Source organism: Silurus aristotelis (assembly GCF_946808225.1).
Source record: "Silurus aristotelis genome assembly, chromosome: 17".
NCBI lineage: Eukaryota > Metazoa > Chordata > Actinopteri > Siluriformes > Siluridae > Silurus > Silurus aristotelis.
In genome coordinates, this window is record NC_139590.1 from 12500728 (window position 1) to 12522351 (window position 21624).

At 36.4% G+C, this 21624-nt stretch overlaps 3 protein-coding genes across 12 annotated transcripts in view; 2 read left to right on the plus strand and 1 right to left on the minus strand.

Annotated features, from left to right (window-relative positions):
- Nucleotides 1-502: 502 nt before the first annotated feature.
- LOC310739880 (meteorin-like protein) lies at nt 503-6173 on the plus strand. Its single transcript, XM_083566125.1, has 4 exons — nt 503-729; nt 1251-1651; nt 3168-3227; nt 4054-6173. The coding sequence occupies exons 1-4, from the start codon at nt 626-628 to the stop codon at nt 4371-4373; spliced, it is 885 nt and encodes a 294-aa protein (XP_083422251.1). The 5' UTR covers nt 503-625; the 3' UTR covers nt 4374-6173.
- Nucleotides 6174-9630: 3457 nt separating this feature from the next.
- Nucleotides 9631-14794, minus strand: LOC310740460 (aquaporin-8-like; the record flags this gene model as incomplete). The annotated part of the gene is made up of 5 exons (XM_083567168.1): nt 9631-9673; nt 10179-10313; nt 13694-13908; nt 14119-14245; nt 14511-14794. The coding sequence occupies 5 exons, from the start codon at nt 14792-14794 to the stop codon at nt 9631-9633; spliced, it is 804 nt and encodes a 267-aa protein (XP_083423294.1).
- Nucleotides 14795-18998: 4204 nt separating this feature from the next.
- The window catches only part of arhgap17b (Rho GTPase activating protein 17b), a 37482-nt gene continuing 34856 nt past the window's right edge, over nt 18999-21624 (plus strand). For all 10 annotated transcript variants that reach the window (XM_083565692.1, XM_083565688.1, XM_083565694.1 and 7 more), the window contains exon 1: nt 18999-19649. In XM_083565692.1, the coding sequence (XP_083421818.1) occupies nt 19597-19649 (53 nt within the window). In that variant the 5' untranslated portion in view covers nt 18999-19596. The remainder of the gene's footprint in view (nt 19650-21624) is intronic.

The following is a 21624-nucleotide window of genomic DNA, read 5'->3' on the forward strand; positions in this document are numbered from 1 at the left end:
CACGTGACAGATGATGATCTATCGTAAATTATATTAATCAAATAATAATAATATTTTTTTATCATTGTTATAGATCTAATACTCTGATATTCATATATAAAACACACGGTCAATAGAGTATGGCAAAACTTGATTTTTGATTTGATAATAATAACCCATAATAACGACAGAATGACAACTCAATTGATTAATTGACTATAATCATGTACCAAATAAAATTAATATTTACACAAGATGACAAAAGTCTGTCGGGATTTGTTTTATAAACCCACATGAGATGCCAATGTTAGGGTGAAACGTTTTGTATAATTATAACAATACACTGGAATGAACCCAGTCTGTCTGCCTGTCTGACTAATGAGCTGACGCACAATGCTTACAGCTAAACTCCGAGGGCTCTGCCCAGAGAAACAGTGTGTTAACTTAATAAATGCCAGAGCCTGAGGGTGGAGTCGACCTCCTCACCCTCTCTTCAGAGAGAAAAAACCCACAGAAAAGCCCTACAGAAAAACCCTGTTTATGCACAGAGGTTCTTCACCTCACTAAAAAGTGCAGCACATCCCAGAGATCCGCAGCGCACTGATGCTGTACAGGACAATGTTTCACCGCCGCTTTGCAGACAATCATGTGGAGTGACATGTCACCAAAAGGAAGCTGGATACTGCAGTACCTGCACATAGTCTGTTTTCTTACGTGCTGCACAGCGGATTTGTGCAACTGGAGAGGAAGGTAAGACCCTTGGGCTCTGAGTGACTCAGTAAAAATCATAATGTAAAGTGTCACATGATAGATTATTGGAAGTGAATGATCAATTATTAAACTAATAATAAAAAAAATGATTGCAATGCCAGGCATTTTCTATTTATTTATTTATTTATTTATTTATTTATTTATTTATTTATTTATTTATTTATTTATGCATTTATTTCGTTCTTTTTTTGTATGATTGGTTATCTATCTATCTATCTATCTATCTATCTATCTATCTATCTATCTATCTATCTATCTATCTATCTATCTATCTATCTATCTATCTATCTATCTATCTATCTATCTATCTATTCACATAGATAAAGTGCAGTATGAATGTTCTACAATGCCGTCATATTATACATACTCTCTCTCTCTCTCTCTCTCTCTCTCTCTCTCTCTCTCTCTCTCTCTCTCTCTCTCTCTCTCTCTCTCTCTCTCTCTCTCTGTCTATTTGGCTGTCTGGGAACATAATTGTTTGTTTGTTTGTTTATACCCAGTGGTGTGGTTGGCTCGTCTCTCTCTGGCTCGGTGCAGCAGGTGCGACTTCGTTGTTCCGCAGGTTCGGTCACGTGGTTTTCCCCGCGCCACGCTCTGCGAGTCGTGCTGCAGCCGAACGTGTGGGGCGCGCGCCCCGCGGCCGTGTGCGTTAAAGCGCTGCGGGGTTTGCGCGGCGCCGCGGTGTTCGTGGAGCGCGCGGCGAGCCTGGACCTCGTGCTGCAGGACGGGGAGTCTCCCGAACAGGTGGTGCGCTGCTTCCGCGCGCACAAAGCGCAGAGTGTCGCCATCTTCCTTCAGGCCAGTCCGCAGATTCCCGCGGGTCCGAGTGTCGTCGGATTCCGGTATGAGCTCCTGCGCGACAATAGCAGCGCCAAAGAGGTCCAGACCAGCACGGTGCAAGGTGTCAACTTATTAAATATATATATGTACACACCGACTAGGCATAACATTATGTTTAACCAATCAGCCATAACATTATGACCACCTGCCTAACATTGTGTTGGTCCTCCTTTTGCTGCCCAAAACAGTCTTGACCCGTCGAGCATTAACAGCATTAACAATTTGAGCTCCAGTAGCTCGTCTGCTGGATTGGACCACACGGGTCAGCCTTCGGTCCACATGTGCATCAATGAACCAATTCCTTATGCTTGCCCATTTTTCCTGCTTTTAACACATCAACTTTGAGGACAAAATGTTCACTTGCTGCCTAAAATCTCACCCACTAACAGGTGCCATGATGAAATCAGTATTATTCACTTTAATGGTCATAATGTTATGCCTGATCTGTCTATTTTTTCATATGCATTAACAAATAGCACCAGTGCAATGATTAATATCCTGCAAGTCGAAGGCTTCACTTCACACTTCATTAGAATCGAGATGGAATCTCAGTGACTTTGTCTACGGCATGGATATTCCAGATAGACAGGTTGGGGTATTTTAAAAACCACTGACAGCTACGAGGGTTTACACCTTAAATAATGTGGGAAAATGACAGTTTAGTGACTTTACTTCTGTAAGTCAAATTGCCTTAATGCTAAGAGTCACTCAAAAAAACACAGAATTTGTACAGCTGACAGGAATAACATATGAGAAAACAAAGCATTTCATAATACATATTTACAAGACATTTAACTTTGGGGTAGCTATAAGGCAAAACAGCAGGAGAAAGCATCATGTTGAACATATTATTGAACATTTGACTCAAACTTTGCTCTATTAATGGGATCGTATTAAATTTAAAATATTGTGTGCTCAATTTATTTGTGTTTTAAAGACCTTTAATAAGAAACGTTTTATATTTGACCAGCAATCCTGGCCATATCAGTTATATATGTTGTTTTTCCTGTTTAATTCCCAGTCATTTCTGCCAAACAAATCAAGCCAGTGGTCTTCTTGAATTAATGAAAAGATAGCAAATGCTTCTTAAATTCCACGGATACCAAGTCATTGTGTGTGTATATGAAGGCATGTAAACCATAACAAAAGCTAAGATAGATGCTGGTGTTTGCTTGATTAACATTCTTTGAAGACTTCGCATTTTAGACACATGATTGTGGAGAGACTGCAGTCTATACAATAAGAGGATCAGACAAAAGTCGAACTGCTTTCTTTTTACAGACACACACACACACACACACACACACACACACACACACACACACACACACACACACACACACACACACACAAACAGGCAAGGGTTGACTTTTGGGATTATAGACTGCATACCTTACATTCCTAAAGACTCCTTGGATGCCTCTTTAGCAGATGCTGAGTGAAAATGTAATTCGATTTCTCTCCTGGTGCACACTGGTGCTCTTGACAAAGTATGTTTTGTGTCACTTGATGAGGCTATCAGATGCTGTCTTTCCTACTTTGTCTCAAATAAGCAAGCTCTCTGTTTGAATTCACAGCTGCCTGTCAGCCGTGCAATGAATTGGAAATCCTGAAAGCCGTCTGCAACAGTGACTTTGGTGAGTGCGGTTATTTTAGTGAACCTAAAATAGTAGTCTATTTTGTTCAGCAGTTCAATGTGATTTATCCAAAATGATAATAGAGCCATTGGTAAATAACTAGCTGAGATTCTTTTATGATAAATGTGGTATTGCCAGAGTTGGAACATAATTAACTGTATGATTAGTAGGTAAATGGATTTTGGAAAATCACTAGTAAGTAATAGGATTATATTATTAAACACACACATATAAACAGTGTTGAGTTGGCCTCATATATCAGAGAATTCAGTCTCTGTCTTGGATGTGAAGGTTAATTTATTCCTTGAATGGCTACATGCAGGGCGAGGCCCTGATTTGTTCCCAGCAAGTGGGCTCTGGCAGATGTGAGGCCTTGGCGATACACAACAGGAGCCACATGGCTTTAAGGCCTGCAACAGCGCAAAAGCAGCGGCTTCTTTGAACTCACGCCTTGTATAGCCTGACCCTTGAACCGTAATATCACAAATTGACTTCAGACACTTTTTGATGATTGAAAATAAGCTGCCTAATAAAAGTGTAACTGCTTGCGTAGAGTAAAAAGGCTTTAGTTTGCCTCACTGTGTCTGGGGTCAGAAGGCATTTGGAAAAAAAGGCTGAGTAAAGGATTCCTCATTAATCAGGATTTTTTAAAAATGAAATGTAAATAATTGACTGCAGGCAACTTTTAAATTCCTGTTATACGTCCTTTATAGTTTAATTTCAGTATCAACAGAGATATGAGATGTGGCTCATTGTTTGCTTGAGTGTAGTCCTGTATGCAAAACTGACATTTTCAAATCCATGTTCCATTTGTTTACTCTACCAGTGATCCGTGGTTTCATAAGGAATGTATCTCATGATTCTGGGCGGCAGACCTCTGTGGTAGAGGTGCAGAAAGGAAGAGTGTATCGGCAACGAAGCGGAGTGTTTGAAAGAGAGCCAGGCCTCTCAGGCTCCTGGCATGGGCACATCCACACACATCTGCGGTGTGGAGTTAAAGCAGGAGCTGGTCAATTCCTCTTCACTGGATCAGAACTCTTTGGGGAGGCTTGGCTTGGCTGTGCTCCTCGATTTAAAGACTTCCAGTCCCTCTATCGTTCAGCCAAGAAGGCACATCAGTTGCAATGTGATTTTCCCACAGACTGAGCAGAAGATTGTTCAGATTTTCTGTCATAGTAATTTTGTAAAACTTTAAGGGCATTTGAGCAGGACTTGATACAATTGAGCAGACCAAAGGTATGACACGATAGATCATCGCTTTTGCTCTTTTTGATTTGTCTAAAGGAAAAGCTTTGTTTTTTTTTTTTTGGCTGAAGAAGAGCTTTGTTACTCAGACGTTCTTTATGTGACCCCCCCCCATTTACTAAACCTTTCAAAGAGCCATTCAAAGGTTAAACAGAATACCGTCAATACCAATTGTGGTACACCATTTAAAAGGGCATGTGTGGGGGTCGATGTCTGTGTGTGTTTTTACCTCTATGTGTCTTAGCTGGTATTTAACATGTGGTGTTAATATATGGGGTTTTTTTAGCCAGCCTTAATGTTTGGCAAGAATATTAAGACTTTATGTAATTACAATGTCATTGCTGAAGATATCTATTAAATCATTATGGTTGTAAGCAGGGTATAAATGTGTTAGAAAAAAGTTATCTTATCTATGAACTGAGAGATTTGAGTTTTTATTTTTATTATCAAATATGGTCGTCCATTTTTTTTTTGTCATTGTTCTTATTTGTATTAAAATAATTGTTACTATTATTCAGCACTATATGAAGGCAAAAGGCAGCTCTTTATTTTAAATGAAATATATGAATGTCTTATAGAATGTATAATAATATAGAATCTCTCTCATATATGTACTGTATCTGTGTGCATCTGATTTGTCTGATGTCTTTATATAACGCCTATCTAACCAGAATATATTACAGTACATTAGTATTAGTAACATTTTTACCTGATCGATAAATTGATTATCTTTATCTGATTTGTCTGATAGAGCTGCACCATTTTATGTCTTAAGTCTAAGTGTGTATTTTCTCTCTCATATATCTTCTTGGTGAAAGTCCCACTGCATAATGAGTCTTGTTCCAGCAAGCAAAATTCAGACAGTGCTGTCTTCAGCACTAATTCTGCCTTTTCTGCCATGTCTCTTTATGACCAGGGTCCTTTGTAATTGGTATCCTCCTGTCAATGGACTAGACCTAGCAGAAAATGATATACAAATGTGTCTAAGATAGTGAAAGCTCAGACACTGCTTAACTGGTCTATTCTTCAGGACTTGGTGGTCTGAAGTCATGGTTTAGGGATGCTGGCTAAACAGATGTGAACAACTCTGGATTTAAGCCTATAGATCCTGTCAGTGGGCCCCTCCCAGAAAGGGAACAATTAATTGACTTTATTCTATTCCTTTTCTTTCTGCTCCACATTTCTACTTGGCTGAGCAGGATTCACAAATTGCTGTCTTAGGCCTTTCTGGCCACAAAATAGCTGCCAATGAAAGTGTAAATGACTTCGGAGTGAATGCCGATTTCACAATAGCACCACCGCCACAAGTCTCTGACCAACATAATGATCATTGTCAACACGGCTGTCAGCCAGGAGGCTCTGGGGCCCATGAATGTAGAAGAGAATTCAGAAAAGAAAAGCAGATTTTCCATTCTATTTTTTCATTTCTTTCTTATTGCTCTCTGCAAAGGAGATTATACAATTTAATCCTCCTTGTTTTCAGGTTAAACCAAAGAATCTGATTACACCACATTTTTTTGTCCTTTCCATAAAAAAGATTTTGAAGTCATAAAATTAGTAGGATAATTCCTTATAATAGCATTTAAAAAGCAATACGTTAGGAAGGTGCTCGATATCTTTAAAGGAAAGTACAATATGCAAATTCTATGTAAGGTTATACTACTACTAAAGTTTTATGCTTGCAATTTAATTTGACTTTGTGGAAGTCAAACAATTGGTTAACTGGGTTTTTTTCAGAAGTTAATTGGCTGGGTGTTTTTATGGGTTAGTACTGAAACCATGTTAATTGTCCATGTAAATTATTATAATAATACTGGTCTTGTACAGATCTGTCACTACTTGGAATATACTGCGCAAATGTATAAGGGTTTGTTATGCTCTGCAAGGCTGGAATATAAAGATGTGACATTGGTCAAATAATTGGCTCTTTTATGTTGTTGGGTAATACAAGACATAGGAATTTCCCCTTAGAGAAAATATTTACTCCGACAATGTTTTTTGAGATTTATTCTATGATTAAACATTCCTGGTCTCTTCCAATAAAAGGTATATGTGTATAAAAATAATTCAAATATGCTATGATCTTCAAAAATCATAAGTATAAGACAGTGCTCCCCAGTATCCATCATAATAACAAATAGAAGATTATCCGTTAAGAATGGATTTTATTGGACTAGATTCAGGTAAGATTCATGTGTTGGCACACTATAGGGGCACAGCACCTCATTTATACACATTCTTCCTTTAAAAGTGCATGCTTGTCACACACTTTGTATATGGGTATCTGACAAATGCTTTTCCTTTAATTTGTCACTTTAAATTTCAAAATGTTCACTTTTCTTCACCAAGAAGCTTCCTTTTCTATTTGTATAAAGCATTCATAAAAAATATTGTAACACTAGAAAAAAAATCCATTATCATATATAGAAGAGAGATTTTGTACCATAATAAATTGTAAAATCCATTTATCACTTTACAATATGTACGTATGTGACTTTTCTGAACACTGACAAAACTGTAGATGCATCTACTTACTGCCAACTACTGAATGTTCTGGCAGGAATCTTGCAAGCACATCTGTATGCATCTGTCAGGCAGCTAAGGAAATTAATGCTTTATTTAGTTTATGTCCATCCACTATTGTTATACTCAGCCTTGGGCATTTGGTTCCAGTCGTAGCCCCATCTGCCAGACTTCCCACAGTGGAGGCAGTTTCATGGCAGAACAGTCCGGGAATCTCAGGGGAGCGCAGTGCCCCTGGCCCGGAAGACCGACAGGAGTTCTCCCCACAGACTGGCTAATTGGTTTAGAGAACCGCCTGCCAAGCTTTCCCATGTGGGCCACTGCTGTGCTGCTGCACAATGTGAAACAGCATGATAGCCATCCACTCAGTCAATCCTTTCACTGCCCTTACTCTTCAGAGGAACCAGAGCCACACACAAAAGCCAAATCTGATACTGGCTCTCTCAACTCTGAACAAAATCCTTCCTTTCCTCTTCATCCTTGATTTGTAATTGAGTTTTGCTCAAGCATTGACAGAATACTTTTTATTTCAATTCATAAGGTAATGAGGAGCATAGTCCAGACTTAACATGAGCAAAATGCATGTCAGCTATATTGATCACACCTGGCTCTATGTTCTGTGTTACACACTTCCCATGGTCATCTTTTAATCCGTCCATAACATACTTGAATATCATTAGCAAAAGTGATCATATCCACACATTCCCCTTTATCTGTATATATCAATTTTAAGCTCTGGACAAAGTTTGAAAACATCCAAGATGTTAATGAAAATCTATAAACAATTTAAAGTAAATGAACTGAACTACTCTGTACATCTAGGTTTTAATAATGGATTACAATTTTACCTGTGCATTTGAATTTCACCTATCTAATTAATATGAAAGAAAAACAAGAATTCTTGTTTGCATTTTATCTATCGAAATCTGAAACATTAGTTCATTTTTTGTCATTCTAAATGATGTTTGACCTTTTCAAGAATGTCTAATGATAAAGTGAGGTGTAGTTATGAATTCAATGGATTTAGCTGTAGCCAAAAACAGATCCACATTTTTTTTTTTTACTTTTATCACTATTTTCATATTATCAGAACAGCTAAAATGCTTAAAATTAAAATCATGCCTTGACAGCTCACCCTGTACTTTCTAGCTGTCCCTTCATTGACATTTGTCTATACAAGATAAGCTTGAGAGACAATATTTCTAATATTTGCAGCAGTGACCACCAGACATGGTATTATCGTGTCTAATAGACTGTTCAAATATGTTTTAACAGTGTAACTACAGATAAAAGATTCAGTTCTTAAACTAATAATCATGGGACTGGATTTATCTCCTCAGGTATGCCACTGCCTTGTCCAAATGGTACTTAGTACCTTCTCAATTGTTCCTGAAGCCTGAGTGATCTTGGGAGCTGCAGTATATTTGTGTCTTACTATCCACTCTGGTGCTCTGCTAATTGTTTGGCCAGTTTATAAACACCTAAAAGGCATTTCTTTCGAAAAGTGCACATTATGGAGGCGTTAAGATTTCGGTCTCTATCATTTCCACAAACACACAAATGTAAATGTAACATCTCAAGTCATTATATTGATTCATTGTGATGAAAATATTCATTTTGATTCGGAATTTTGCATATCATTTTATAAATTATACCTCTGTTACTTAAAAAAAGAGAGATATAATCATAAAAGAAGCAAATAACAACTTTTATTGAATATAAAATAACCATATTGAAAATAGATTAATTACATAGGATTTTAACCATGAAATTATGACAATCATCTATACCACAAAATTCCAGAAACATCTAATACATTAATAATTCATTCATAATTCATTAACACTATAGTGATGACAAGAATAGAGGCTATTACAGGATATATTCTATACATATGGTTTTATAAGGTAAAAAAATCCTGGAGGTTATATATTTAATTAAAGTGAATTTACAAATCAGATATTCAAAAATAGGATTGAATTAATATTTTCTCAGGGAAAATATTTTGATGCAGGAGACTGATTCATATGTTGAAATATAAAAGACCCAGAGACATTTTATACAATAAGCATATTGTATGCTTATACCATGCAATAAGCTTTTAGAAATTTCGCCGATCTGTGATTAATACAAGACCTTTGAATGATTAGCATTGGCAGTAATTTTCACTGCACAAGATTAGCGCAAAACTGACCACAAAATTCAAGTACAAGTTGTGAACAAGTATGAAGGAGAAATCAACTACCAATTTAGTCTTAATATCTGTGCTGTGAAACAAATTTAATTTACAGGGCTATTGCCTGGGCTTGCTTTGCTGAATATGCTGCTGTATATTGTTTTTTAAAAAAGAAATACAATTCCAGAGTAATGTAGTTCCATCAGAAATACACAGCCTGTAAATCATCAACAAGATAATGTACCAAACCAATGTCTAAATTGTCAAAAAAAAACCAAAAAAACCAAGAAGAAATATCCTGCCCAAGGCCGGTCTTCAGGCTTTACACAAAATAATACACAACAATCAACAGAATCACAATGTTGTAGCTGTGTATTTAGATGTCCATATAAATGACAAATTGGCAGTATTATTGTAATTTATTTACATTGACATTTTGTCTATGACTGTTGATCAACTTTACTTCAGTATCACTCTAATCTTCTCATCACCCAGCATCAACCTGGAAAAACAAAAGCATCATGCAATATTATCAAAAGAATAAATATGGAATACAATAAGAAACTGTAAAAATCTTTTTTATGATTTATATTCTTCACTGTTTAATGTTAACAAGATGTTAAGGTTTTCGTTGGGAGTGACGAGGATGGACAAGATTAGAAATGAGTTTATTAGAGGGACAGCACATGTAGGATGTTTTGGTGACAAGGTGAGGGAGGCGAGATTGAGATGGTTTGGACATGTGCAGAGAAGGGACATGAATTATATTGGTAGAAAAATGCTGAAGATGGAGCCACCAGGTAGGAGGAAAAGAGGAAGGCCAAGGAGGAGGTTCATGGATGTGGTGAGGGAAGACATGCAGGTAGTTGGTGTGAAAGAGGCAGATGTAGAGGACAGGGTGGTATGGAGACGGATGATCCGCTGTGGCGACCCCTAATGGGAGCAGCCGAAAGAAGAAGAAGAAGACTGTTTAATGTTAACCTTCCTGTTAATAGATGCATCTTTACCTAATGAGAATGGCAGTGAGCAGTGCACCGGTCATGGGCCCAACCCAGTAGATCCAGTGATATGTCCAGTAATTTGCCACTGCTGCTGGTCCGAAAGCACGTGCTGGATTCATGCATGCTCCAGAGACTGCTCCTCTAAATCACACAAATTAGGAAAAAGCACAGGCAGCTAGAAAAGGTTTAATCACAGTTATATGCATCTTTATGTTTTTTTCAGCAAAAGTCTCCCATGAATCCTACCCACTGCATGTTCTTTAAAGGTCTTACTGTATTATAGACAGCTGAAAAGAGTCACATTTTTAGCTCACAGTGCTGTTTGAAAGTCATCCCAGAATAGCAAACACAACTAGACATTTTTCATGAATTTGCTAATGTTCTCATTAGTCACCTTAGTGAGGAGCAGGCAAACAGTGAGCTGAGAAATATTTAAAGCTATGCAGACAATATCACTCGATTCAATTTGTATTGGGCAAAATGACAGAAAAAAAATGTAAGTGCATACCAATAAAGCGTACCGTGCGAACTGTGGCTAATAGGCTGTAGGTAATTTGGTTACTGTGCTTTTACATCTTGTGGGAGATTAACCACATGACCCATGGTAATTAATGTGAAGGGTCATACTATACTTGATGTAAGACTGAAAACACAGTTGCGGCAGTTGATGTATGAAAGCGTGTGAAATGTGAATATTTATTCAGGTGTCAATGGGGTGCTCAATGCCACATCACCAGAAAATTGAGCCGTTTCCCATTTGCCTGAGCTCAACCAATATAATATGGGCATTTGAAATAATAACAGGATCCAATACATCTTCATATTGCTTTAGACAGTAATGCTTTTATTTCAAATCTGTAAAATGCAATTGGTCAGGGATTATTCATTGTCAGGGATATTTCACTGCATGCCATATTGGGTATGGTTGTATATGTGCCAAATAAAATTCAATTACATTTTGATATGTTTTCTAAATTGTGATAGAAAATATATTCGGTATAACTTCTATATTTAATCGTGGAATAAAAAAGTGTCTATATTGCTCATTTAGAGGCTTTACTGAATCATGTGTCTGTTTTAGGAACAGAAAAAGGTGACTAAAGATCACATGGTTGCATGCAACCATAGTATAAATCTCTGATTCTAGTGTGCACTTTTAGCTGTAAACATTTGTTCTGGCTGAAGCAAGTGCAGCTGCTGCCGATCCAGATGTTGAAATGTGCACACTTTACAAGTTTATCTTGAGAATCTTTTTTATACATTAAAACAAGAGAACTGGAAATCTGCAATCTGCTATGTGGTTGCTAAAAATTTAAGGAACAAGCTTTAAGTTATATGTAAACAAATAAAGCAATTAGATAACATAAATGTATTAATCCTGTGGAACATGAGACGTTAGATACATGCTGGATAACCTGGATGGTAATACATCCTGGATGGAAGGCCAGTCCTTTACAGAGAATTAGGTATATACTTATGCCTATATATATTTATATATATGCATGTATGTATGTAGGCCAAGGGGCAATTTATCATAGTTGATCTACCAAACTGTATGTTTGTGGCAAAAAACCTGTACACCCAGAGGAAACCTATATAGACATACAGAGATCATGCGAAACACAAATGGGTTACACAGGATATACATATTATCATCCTTGGACACGTCTTCACAATATGTCCACACTGATCATACTTTCCATATACTTTTTATTTTAATAGATTTACAAAATTCCATTCTGAACTTCCTTTCCAAAGATTCTCTCTCATGTCATCTCAGGTGGTTTCTTACTGCTCCCTGTCTCTGTCACTCCTGATATACTCATTACAGATGTACATTTATATTTGTGGCATTTGGCAGATGCCTTTATTCAGAGTGACATTTACTTATTTTGTAATTAGATTAAATTTGACATTTATATTTATCTTATTTATACAGCAGTTGAAGGTTAAAGGTCTTGCCCAAAGGGCTTAATAGTGGTAAAATTGGTGTTGTTGGCATTTCTAATTACTAAATTATTACATTTATCAGTATTTAGAATTAAATATTTATTCCGTTATTTAGGTGATTACATTGTGAGTTGCATTATCTGGGTTAGATGTCTTTCGTGGACAGGTTTGTCTTTTTTGCAAAATGAGAAATATAAAGGAAAAATAATGCAAGCTAAATAAACAGAACATCAATGACATCGTAATTGCAGGGAACTGTCTTGTCTAACAGTTTTTTAGTCAAGCTTTCTGGAAGGTGCTGGTCACCTGCGGCTTTGAATATAAGGTTAAGCGTTTTCAGAGTGTCCATCAAAGGTGCTGTAACTATTGCATTGACTGATAAATTGGTGTAGTTGTGTATTAATGATGTGAGAAACAAGAGGAAGAGTCACAGTTCATTGTATGTCTAATGGATCCAGCAGCCTTTTTGACTGAAGGGAGCTCTTTAATCTATTGTGAATGTCTGAATAGTCTTTATTGCTCCCTTAATTACTTTATTAGAAAAAGGCTTCATTTTCCTGGTGCCTCAGTGGGTTCTTTGTATAGTTAAGAATTTTTAGCTTCCTCAAAGATTGATACGGAAATACACTGAAAGCATTTACTCAGCATCAGGATTACATCTGTATATGATTATTCACATGAAAATGAAAGTGTGAAATGACTCTAGATGCTCTTAACTGAGGACATGAAGTACATGTATTTTAGCATTGTATGTCATACAAGATTAAATGCTGATGCCCCTCCAAGTCACAACAACAGAAAAATAGGTGACGTTAAAAAAAACAATGTTTAAAATAAATAAATAAATATGGACATAATGATTTTTGGATGGTGCCACCACCACATTCAGAAAAAGAAACTGGAAGTTGTTCAAAAATGCAAATGCAGGTCTAGATTCAATATTTTTCTTTCTAAGAATGTACATAACTGACATGCTATAATTACAAAGAAGACAAAATACTCCGAAAGTGTAGTTATTCTGGCTACCTAATGGCATTTGTGGCAGATATGTGTCATGCTAGATAATGTTCTTTTATTGTAGTAAAACTGTAGTAAAAAATAAAATCAGAACTAAAAACCAGCTGCAAGTTGAGGTTAAGTTCCAGTACATTAGCAGCAAATTACTATGTAAGATTTAACAAAACCTCTTAGGTCTTTATAAAATTCCATTATTCTTTCATACTTGGGCTTTTACGTCTCATTTTCCAACCACCAAATATTATGCCTGAGTTATCAACAAATGTGTAGGTCAAAGTAGATATCGGAGCTGCCAAGAGGAAAAGACACAAAAACAAATATCCGACAAGGTGAGTCGGTATTTACTCCTGACTTCAAGCGCAGGTTGCTTTAAGCTAGCTGACTTTGAAATGTCATTATTTTATGTTCATTAAATACACCATGTAGAAGAAAATTAGTTTATGTTAGAAACCCTGAGAAAGTTTAATAATGAAATACAGGAAATAGTAAAAACCTGAAGCTGCCTGACTTTAGGTGACAAACAAGGTGACTGCACTTGCACACACTTTACTCACCCTGCTAAGACATCAGCAGCAACTGTCAATCCAATACAGAATGGAGCGAGTAGAGTGCGTGTCTTGTCATTTACCGCACCCATGCACACTGACATTGTCAGGAACAGCGTCATTACCATCTCAGCTATAATAGCAGGCTCAATCTGAGCTCGTTCTTGGATTGTATTAAATGCACCACCTGATGCGTTGTAGTAATTATGCGGTAGTGAGATACTCTAAAGGAAAAGAAGACAATATAAAATTGGGTTATTAGGATTCTTTCTCCTAAAATCTTTACAACGTTTCTCAGTTTTAAGTATTTGGGATAATGTCAAGCGGTGCGCGTGCTCGAAGCAAGCAAATCCAGATAAGAGGAGTTGTTTTAAGATAAGTAGAGTGCAAGGAGATACACTGGATTTTTCAATGGTGAATAAAATCTGACTTACTTTAGCAAGACCTGCCCCAATGAGTCCACCACACAGTTGTGCTAGAATATACGGGATCAGTAAGATGATGTTGAGACCCCCGATCAGGTAAACAGACACAGAGACCGCAGGGTTGAAGTGCCCTCCACTGAAAAAAGAACTTTGGATTAGTACATGCAGATGAATGTCTGCATCATTTGAAATGGTCAATTCTAGCAAAGCTAACAGTATATTGTGTTTTATTGTCCTTGTGTATCATAAAAAATATTTTAGAAATATTTGGAATCAAATAGAAACAGGACCAAATGGTAATAAAAAATGCATCAATTTAAAAATTCAATCCTAAACAAGCTCTTGATCTTGTAAAACCTCACCCAGAAAAAAAAAACAAATCAATGCATGCAGGTAAATACCTGATCTGCCCAAACAGTGCTATGACGATGCTCAGAGCTAGGCCATGTGCTAAAGCTGGCTGCAGACTCCCAGTGTCCTGTGGATTCTCTATGACGGACATGCAGCCGGTGAAGATGAAAAGCGCCGAACCCACAAGTTCAGCAATACAGGGTTGGATATAGGGTTGAAACACACTGACCATGCGGTGGATTATGGTCTCCGCCTCCTCGGGTTCTATGTCGAACGCACTAACCGAATTACGCACGACTGTGTCTGAGTTGGTTTTTGATTGGTGTGTGCTCATGGTGGCTGTTGAAGGATGGAGCTGGCAGCACAGTTAAGTGGAGAACTACTGCTCTGATATACATGTTAGTAAGGAGAAGAAGGAGGAGGGATGAAATGAGGGAGGAACAAGGTGGGATGTGGTTGATCCCTCTCATTATGATTTTCATGCTTACCTAAATTGATAACAACAATATAGAGTGTAATAAACAGTAACAAATATGTCACATGAATAAAACAATGGACATAAACTGATGCATGAATACAGTTTTCACTTTAAAATATGTCAGTCCTTTTAGACTGTGACTCTCAGCAGTACATCATGTGACATAACGGAATAAAAATAAAACCATCAGGGAAATATATCTCAGGAAAAAACGCTAGCTCTCTCTTATTAGTGGTACATTGAATATATTATTGAATAAATTATTTAGATGATTATATTTAGTTTACCTTTTATTAACTAGTTCACTTTAAAAAGCTAAAGTTGATGCTGAAATCTTTACATAAACTAAATAAATAGCAATTAAACTGAACATTTACATGTATTTGTTTTAAAATGATAATCATCTATGCCCAAAAGAAAAAGGGGCAAACAAGAAATACAGTATAAGGTAATGATTACTGGCAGTAATAAAATATCAAATAAGAATAAATAAACAAGAGATGGTAGCCCAAATCCCCCGTCCCCCACCACCACCACCACACACACACACACACACACACACACACACACACACACACACACACACACACACACACACACACACACACACACAAAGACCCCCTCAATGCAGACATTATGAATCATTTCTTAATAAATCTCACCATACATGCTGATGCATTGCAATGAAAAAATGACATTGAAACACAAATAATGTATAAAATTTTAGGTGAGGTTTTAAATTTTAAATGTCTCATTTGGCAGGCATTCATATGTGGTTTTTTTTATTATTATTAAATCCATGCATTTATTATCGATTATCGATGTAAGAGAATTAGCAATGATTAGTTGCTGTTGCTGTAGTTGATGATTATTAATATTAATGATAGTTACTATAATAATAATAATAATAACAATAAAAATAATACTAATTATTATAATAAATATAATAATTACAATAAAAAGAAAAAGTAGAAGAATATCTTCCACATCTTCATCTTCTTATTATTATGATCAATAATAATAATAATAATAATAATAACAATAATAATGATATATTTAGAACGCTCTTCTCAATAAAATATGCTTATTAAACAGTTGAAAATTTGAAGTGTTTTAATTCTGTGCTTTACTACAAAAATGATCTTGCTTTGGAGATTTCTGGAATAATAGTTCCAGTGTAAGATATTGGAGGGACATTTACCATTTGTTATCTCTCAGATAAGATTACACCTAGAATATTTAACACTTATCTTACACTGACACGTCATTTGTTGCACCACTATGTATTAATCATGACCAAACAAACCTTGTACAAAAAGTTTTTTCTTTGGTCATGCCTTTGGAAATATTAGATTTTTTGCACTGTAGTTACTGAATAATTCATAGTTGATCCAGCTTTGTATTTAGTATTTGCAGATTGTATTTGCACTGAGATGTTAGCTTTGCCCAGCTTTCTCATATTCCAATATGTCCAATGTTTATCACAGTACAATAAGAAATAACTCTGAATGGACTTTTTGCCCACAGATTGAAAAGATGCAGACTCTCTTTTATGGCACAGATTACATTACTCTACAGTACATTTGCACACTTGGCTTGTTCCTTGCGTCAAAGCATATATGGTTTTTCCCTGAATTGTTACCACAAAGTTCAAAGTATAAGATGTTTTTAGATGTGGTGGCATTTTATTTTCCTGTCACTCGAACTAAGAGACACAGACCTGTTCCATCAAAAAAATTCCCCCTATGCACAAAGCAAGCTCTATGAATATACAGTATGCTTTACATGGTTTGGAGTGGAAGATCTTGAGTGTTATAGAGCTCTAACCTCAGCCTTATTCAAGATCTTTGCAATGAATTAGAATGCTGACTGCACCTCTGGCCTCCTCAACCTTCATCAGTACCTGACTTTACTAAATCCTTCCAGACTATGCTCTAAAATCTAGTGGAACATTTTCCAAAAAGATTGTAGGTTTTGATAACTGTAAATGGGGTTGTAAATGAAATGTTTAAGATAATGATGATATTGATATGAAATTATATTTTTTAACTACAATTCTCATAAAGATTATGATAGTGGTGTAAAGTGTTGTTCTGGTCCGCACCGAGACATAGAAGTTTCTTATTAACTGATGACTACGGTTTATTTCAGGCTATACTTGTTAACTCAGGCCGGCAGGTTTAATGTCCCTGAAGTCAGAAATATAGCACAAAATCAATATGTAATGCATTGTATTATTTCATCATTAATACTTACCAAGCTTGCTTAGAATAAAACACAGCAAAGCAACATTATTAATTGTGTTCAGTGCTTGTATAATGTACAGTAAAATCTCCTAAGACTTTGGTTTTTACAAGTCACTATGACTATATTGACCACCAGGTGGGAGCAAATCACATTTTATAGTAGATTTCTTTACATTTTTTTTTAATATACCAGCCATGGAGCCATATACAACAAATTAATTCATTCATGGGCTACCTCTGTACATGTTTATTTTATTAAATATTAGTTACAATATTTAAATGCTTGCAACAATATAATAAAATATCTATAAAAGTATAGTTGTGACCCCACTGTGAGAAGCAGTGGCTCACACTATATATGGTAAGGTCTAAATGAAAAAAAAAAAAGCTTATAACAAACAGGACTGATTTTTGTCCATGTCTCACAGTATTAAAGGAAAAACATGAGAATGTTATTGTTACATAATATTGAATATAATGTGACAGATAAAGTAAAATCTTTTACATTTTACTGTCCCTGCTCAATCAGTAACCTATACAACTGTAACCCTTGTTCTTTGTTATTTTCTTTTCCACTTCTGCAAAGCTGCTTATGTTGTGCAAGCAGAGAAAGAACATGCTAGTGCAGGACTACTGGATTTTCATGGCCCTGAACAACAAGTGTTTGATAATTCCTTAGCTGAATTACATATATTAACTTCTGGGGAAATATTAGAAAAGCTAAAGCTGCATTTGATCACTTCATTCACATGAGTGTATTTTAACAATTGGACGATTTAATTATCACGATAACACGTTTCAAAATCATTTGCACATGCGTTGCACTGAATTAAGGATTTCTGCAATAGTATATCTTCAGACTTTTAGTCACTCTCTATTACACACATTCTTTTCTTTTGTCAATCAGCACTGAGCTGCACTAATAAAACCAGTTACTCCATTGGAAAAAATGAAACTGTGGAAATGAGCAAATATGCAGGGCATACTCCTGAACCTGTAGAAAATCAGTTGGTTTTGTAAGCGGTTCAAGCTTTAGAACAATTGAAAGGAAGAAAGCACAGAATGCTTGGCTGAAACCCATTTGGCCCAAGATCTACATTGAATGCAGAGCCATTACTTCATTTCCTATGTCAGTGGCTCCTGTCAAAGTGGTGTCAGTGAAGCATAGCCATACATTTTTTAAATAAATCAGTATTCATTCTAAGAATCATTAGTCTGTTTGATTGTTCACTCGAAGTAAACAAGTATAATTCAAACCCCTCAAAAAACATAGGGCTGCAAACCATATTCACCAGACCTAATGTGTGTTTAAAGTTTATAAATAAATAGTCAATAGGTTTAATAAATCTAATTTACAGATTTGAATATCTGAACACTTCTGTTATACTCAATGGGATTTATTTCTCTAGCACTTGACCACCACACCTCAACAATGATGAAATTATAACTAGAGATATTCGGTACCACCCAGATGAGGACGGGTTCCCTTCTGAGTCTGGTTCCTCTCAAGGTTTCTTCCTCATACCATCTCAGGGAGATTTTGCTTGCCACAGCTGGCTAGAGATAAACTTATAAAGAGCAAACTTACAGGCAGTAAACTTATACAGTCCAATTTTATAACCTTTTGTATCTCTGTAAAGCTGCATTGGGACCCCCATTAAAAGCGCTACCCAAATGAAAGTGAATTGAATTGTTTCATGGGTTTTGTACTGGTGTGCCCAGTTGCAACGAGTGTGAGAGCCCCTGCTTTATGGAGTGCGCCTATATAGGGACTAGAGAGATATTCGTGATTGAACCTGAGAAATGTTTGCACTCAGAGGCTATCATAAAGACGTGAGAAACACAGGCTTCGTCCAAAACAGCACAGTGTCGCACTAAAGAGTCAAAAATACGACGCCCTTATGCAGACTTTGGACTCTTCAGATACCCGACGTTATAGCAGATAGAGGCCTACTAGTATACTTTCTGGAGACACTTTTCAGTACTGTAGTATGCTCTTGAATCAGTTCGGAGTGCGTAGAGCAGTGGGAACGGTGTCGGGTGTCAGTGAGAGCGCGTCTCTCTGGAGGTACTGGAGCTCCAGCAGTAGGGAAGTGAGAAGCACTTCCTACTTCCTCACCGCACCGCCGTTCAAACGTGGTTGCTCAGAGGGCCGAAAATAATGTAGTTCTGAAAGGAGGAGAAGAAGAAGAAGAAAAGACGACGACGCGAACAAGATTTTAGGTGTGAAACAGCCACCGGTTTGAGGCAGGCTCGCGGGGAATGAGCGTGGAGGAGAGCAGCTGCGGTTTGAAGCTGGTCGAGCGGCTCGGATGGCTGCGCGCCTGCGGAGAGGAGCTGAGTGACGAGGCGACTACACACTCCGGGCCTCGCAATTTCTGAAAAAGTTGCTCAAAAAAGAAAGCGTTCAACATGAAGAAGCAGTTTAATCGCATGAAACAGCTCGCCAACCAAACGGTTGGAAGGTTAGTGCATTTCTCTCGATATTAACCCATATATTGGTGTATTATTTGTCTGTATTAAAGCTGAGAACACGTTAGGGAGTGTCACAGTGTCGAAGTTCAGAACAACCCCAGCGCCCATGAGAAGACTTTCTAATCTCAGAAACACATTGTTTACATTTGTAGATGTATCTTTTTTTGTAACTTTCACTCTTCACGAAAACATGTTAACGTTTTCTGAAATGAAGATGTGGTGTGTGTGTGTGTGTGTGTGTGTGTGTGTGTGTGTGTGTTGACCCTGCTGCAGATTTGTTATAACCAGTTTAGGTAGCATTATATCACATTGTGTCGTGTTGTAGGCAAAACTCAATGTAAGTATCCTCACAATATATTAAACATTACTTATTATTAGTTAGTAAATCAATGTCATGTATTAAAGTTTCTAAAGACATGAGGTACATAGGTATGGGGGAGTGTATGGAAAATGATCATATAATGTTTGAGGACATATCCAGGATGTACAGTATGTTTTATGAAAGTTAGTTTTACTATCAATGTATGTTATATTATTAATATGAGAGTTTGAAGAGTGGGATTTATCAAAAAAAAAAATAAAATCAGTAATAAATCGAAAGGTTGGCGAATAAAAAGCAGGCAAGTTACGTGTTACTGTCAATAGTAATGGTGGTAAATGAACCAGGAACCTAATAATATTCTTTAAAAAAGTGTCTTGTGATATCAATATGTTAGTATACTGAATATATAAATGATTTCGGCTTCATTGCTGATTTTTTGGACCTGACTAAAAAGTTGCTGAAGTATCTGGCAATCTGGGAAATTATTATTAATTTGATTATTATTGTTCAATTCTGCAATTAGTATGTATTAAGCATTAGTCATATTCTAGTAAATGATATTTAGTGATTTTCAGCGTTTGATATCGCTAATAAATATCGGTTTTATCCAAATGCAAAAAAAATAAAACATTTTCTTTCTTTCTTTTTTATTATTATTATTTTTTTTATTCTGGTCACATTTTTAGCCAGGTTTACACAGGTTTAGCCTGATCATTGTAAATTGTGGATAAAAAAAAAAATAGTTCAGGAAATTGCAAAGTTTATGTTAACGCATTCCTCCTAATATTGTGTGCAGATCTATTTGTGTTCAAAATCTGCAATAAAGATGCATATTTGAAATTTTCCACTTGGTCCCGACTATAATCTCCAGTGTTTTTAGTGGGGAATATGGGAATGTAAAAACACACTTGTACGGAGTATCAACATAATAAATTCGGTATGTGCTAACAAAAAAATGGGGTTCTGTTATGATGAGGACTTTTCATGGTGATGGAAACCCTGCACACTTAGAGCCCTTGCATTGGCCCCATTTTGAGGATTCCATAGGGGCTTTCCTAAGGCTATAGCACACAGATCCTTTTTCATTTTTGGCTGGTGACTGATGCATTGTTCTATGTATTACACCCAGTAGGTCTCCTTGACTGTCTTTTGCACTTACATTTTTAAAACTGCCTGGGAAAAGTAGCTGGTTTCTGTACATTTGTTAAAGAAATGCAGAAGAGCGACGACCTACATCGATGTCAAATATACTAGTCAGGAATACCCTGTGGTTTCTGCATAGATTAGCTTGCCAGTTGGATTTAAACTTGTATTTATTTATTTTTTATTTACATGTACTTTTATTACCTTGGCATTCACACCTACTTAAAGTAGGGGATGGGCATTATAGCCAAAAATCATTATTTTTATAGATTCATAATAAGATTATAATCCATTCACCAACATAAAATAGGAGAATAGAACTGATTAAAAACAGATGTTACTATTCAATCAATGATTTCCTGCAGATTTGGACTCACCAAATTCTCCCATAAGATTATACACTGCTTCACATCTGGTGTGCATGTTATGTCATGTGCACTTACTTGCTATGACATTCCAAGGGTATACACTAGGCATGTACCAATAGTTTGTAAAAGAAT